Source organism: Polyodon spathula, chromosome 6, assembly GCF_017654505.1.
Source record: "Polyodon spathula isolate WHYD16114869_AA chromosome 6, ASM1765450v1, whole genome shotgun sequence".
Taxonomy (NCBI): Eukaryota; Metazoa; Chordata; class Actinopteri; order Acipenseriformes; family Polyodontidae; genus Polyodon; species Polyodon spathula.
In genome coordinates, this window is record NC_054539.1 from 70,131,317 (window position 1) to 70,133,760 (window position 2,444).

At 41.2% G+C, this 2,444-nt stretch overlaps 1 protein-coding gene across 1 annotated transcript; it reads right to left on the reverse strand.

Annotated features, from left to right (window-relative positions):
• Nucleotides 1–771: 771 nt before the first annotated feature.
• On the reverse strand, nt 772–2,152 carry LOC121317548 (transcription factor Sox-11-like). Its single transcript, XM_041253611.1, has one exon. It carries the CDS (start codon nt 2,019–2,021, stop codon nt 930–932), a length of 1,092 nt encoding a protein of 363 aa, XP_041109545.1. The 5' UTR covers nt 2,022–2,152; the 3' UTR covers nt 772–929.
• Between the last annotated feature and the right edge of the window lie 292 nt (nt 2,153–2,444).

Sequence of the window (2,444 nt, forward strand, 5' to 3'; positions counted from 1 at the left end):
ATATTACAATACATACGCAGTCTTGAAACTAAGGTAACACAGCTAGGAGGTCTACACTCCAATGCCAATATTTTCTCCTACAAATATTCAACAAATCTGATCTACAACTGTACACAACCTAGTTTAAAATCACAAGGCATTTAGATGCAAGGTTTTAAGTGTTTTTTTTATTTTTGTTTTTTTTTTTTTTTTTTTTTTTTTTTTTTTTTTTTTTTTTACTTTTAATCCTTAAACCAGGACGTACCAATATACTTGCATGCTAAACATATAAAAGGGACGAAGTGCCTGAATTTCTCACTGAGATAGCACAGTAAGAATATTCCCTTTTAACTGTACAAAAATATGCCTGAAAATATCTTATTTTATTTAAAAAGATGAGGTCTGTTAGGTATCAAAATTTGATCTCCCATACCTGCTGTCTGTCGAGTTCTACTAGGCCCAAAGGTATAAGGGAATCGGTTAGAAAAAAGAAACGTTATCGGCATATATAAATCACATAAAACCATTGGATCTTAAAGTAACATAACCCGAACAAAGTCAGTTCAAAGATTTCTGTTTTAAATCAGTCCACAGTCTGCGTTGTCCGTCAGCTCCCTGCAGCTTTATGGGTAAGATGCATAGACATGTTCATAGATTTCCCTTTGTAGTCCGTGTTTTCAGTTGTTTAGTTTATTCAGGTGGGGGGGGGGGGGGGTTGTCCATTAAAACCACGGTACTGAAACAGCTTTAAAAAAACACATTTTGTTAGTTGTTTTGTTTTGCATCCACCAGCTTCATAAGCATCTTTAATTCCCAAAAGCCTTACTTCACCTTGTATTTTTTAACGAAAAAAAAACAAACAACCACACATTAGAGGCAGGGCTTGAACAACTTGGACAGAACGCGGACGTTCCTTTCCTCCCTGTTATTACTCAGAGCTTTTATATATCTTAGTAAGTGAAAACCAAGTCTGAAAAGTTCGCTTCCAGCCAGTCCCCTGCTATCATTTCACTGAGCTCGGGGGTACAGTAGTCTGGAAATTCAAAATGAGACCCCAAGCTGCCCTCGCTGTACGAGTCCAAATCTTTATCCACCAGAGAGAGACACAGATTTCCAGAATTCGGGTTCCCCAGTTCTGATACTTGAGAGTTTGGGGCGAAATTCAAGCTGAAGTCAAAGAGCAAGTCGTCTGCCTCTTCGCTAGAACTTGAAGACGTGGAAACTGATCGGGTCGACGCTAGTGAGACCGACGCAGGATGCGCTGTGCTCTGCTTGGTAATGTTTTTGAAATTGTAAAACAGTCTGTTTGAAGCTGCATTCCTTATGTCTTCATACATGCTAGCCCCTTCAGACTCAGCAGACGAACTTAAGGTAGGGCTGGCCGGGACTTTTGCAACATTATACGGCCTCATTTGTTCCTCGTCCTCCTGTTTTATCCTCATCTGCAAATCATCATCATATTCATCATCTTCGTCGTCTTCATCTGTGAGAACACTTTTAACAGCCTTGTTACTCTTAAAGTTCCCAAACACATATTCTTCCCCGTAGTCATGAGAAGACTTGGCACCTGGTTTGCTGGGCTTCAGTTTACTGCACTTCTTACCGGGTGTCTTGGCGATTTTGCCGCTGCCGATTTTCTCCGGTGACTGCATGCTTGGCTTTGAAGAAATGTCCAGCTTTGGTTTTTTCTTGGGTCGGTACTTGTAGTCTGGGTAGTCGGCCATGTGTTTAAGCCTCAGTCTTTCAGCTTCCCTTATGAAAGGGATTTTCTCGTTGTCTTTCAGCATTTTCCATCGCTTTCCCAGTCTTTTAGAGATTTCAGCATTATGCATGTCCGGTGACTGCTCCATAATCTTTCTCCTCTCGATTTTAGACCAGACCATGAAAGCGTTCATGGGTCGTTTGATGTGACCAGTTGCGGTTTTGCACCAGTCTGGGTTCAGTGGAACAGGACTGCAAGCCATAAACTCATTTTCTTCGGTATCAGTTGCTTCCCTTGACATACTGCTTTCCGTTTCACTATGTTCAGTTTTCAACACCATTTTCCCTTTTTATATTTTCCGCAAATGCTGCACGGTCTAACAGTCTACCCCGCCACTTCAAGGTTGTTTCACTGAAACATCTACTCTCTGCTCAGCACACACTCTTTGCAAAGTTGCTTGTTGCCCTTCTTAACTAGTTATTAGCTTTTTCTTATCGATACGTCACTTGCAATTACCCAATCACATCCATCCCACTCCACCCAGCATGCTATTGCACGCCCAGTTAACCCTTTACGTTCCCTCCCACGACTTTCATTGGAGCCGAGATTTGTAGGTGGGATGTGTTTCTGGCTTGATGCAAAGGAAGACAGCCTTTATTAAACCCGTCGTATAAACTTTCAGCGTTATAAAATTGGTACTTGCTTTACACACATAGAACACTGTGTGCCGAAGTCCGCCCTAACATTTTTTTTTAAAACTAAC

Excerpts from the sequence above, each read along its gene's own strand:
- LOC121317548 (XM_041253611.1), bottom strand. The coding sequence starts at position 2,021 with ATGGTGTTGAAAACTGAACATAGTGAAACGGAAAGCAGTATGTCAAGG.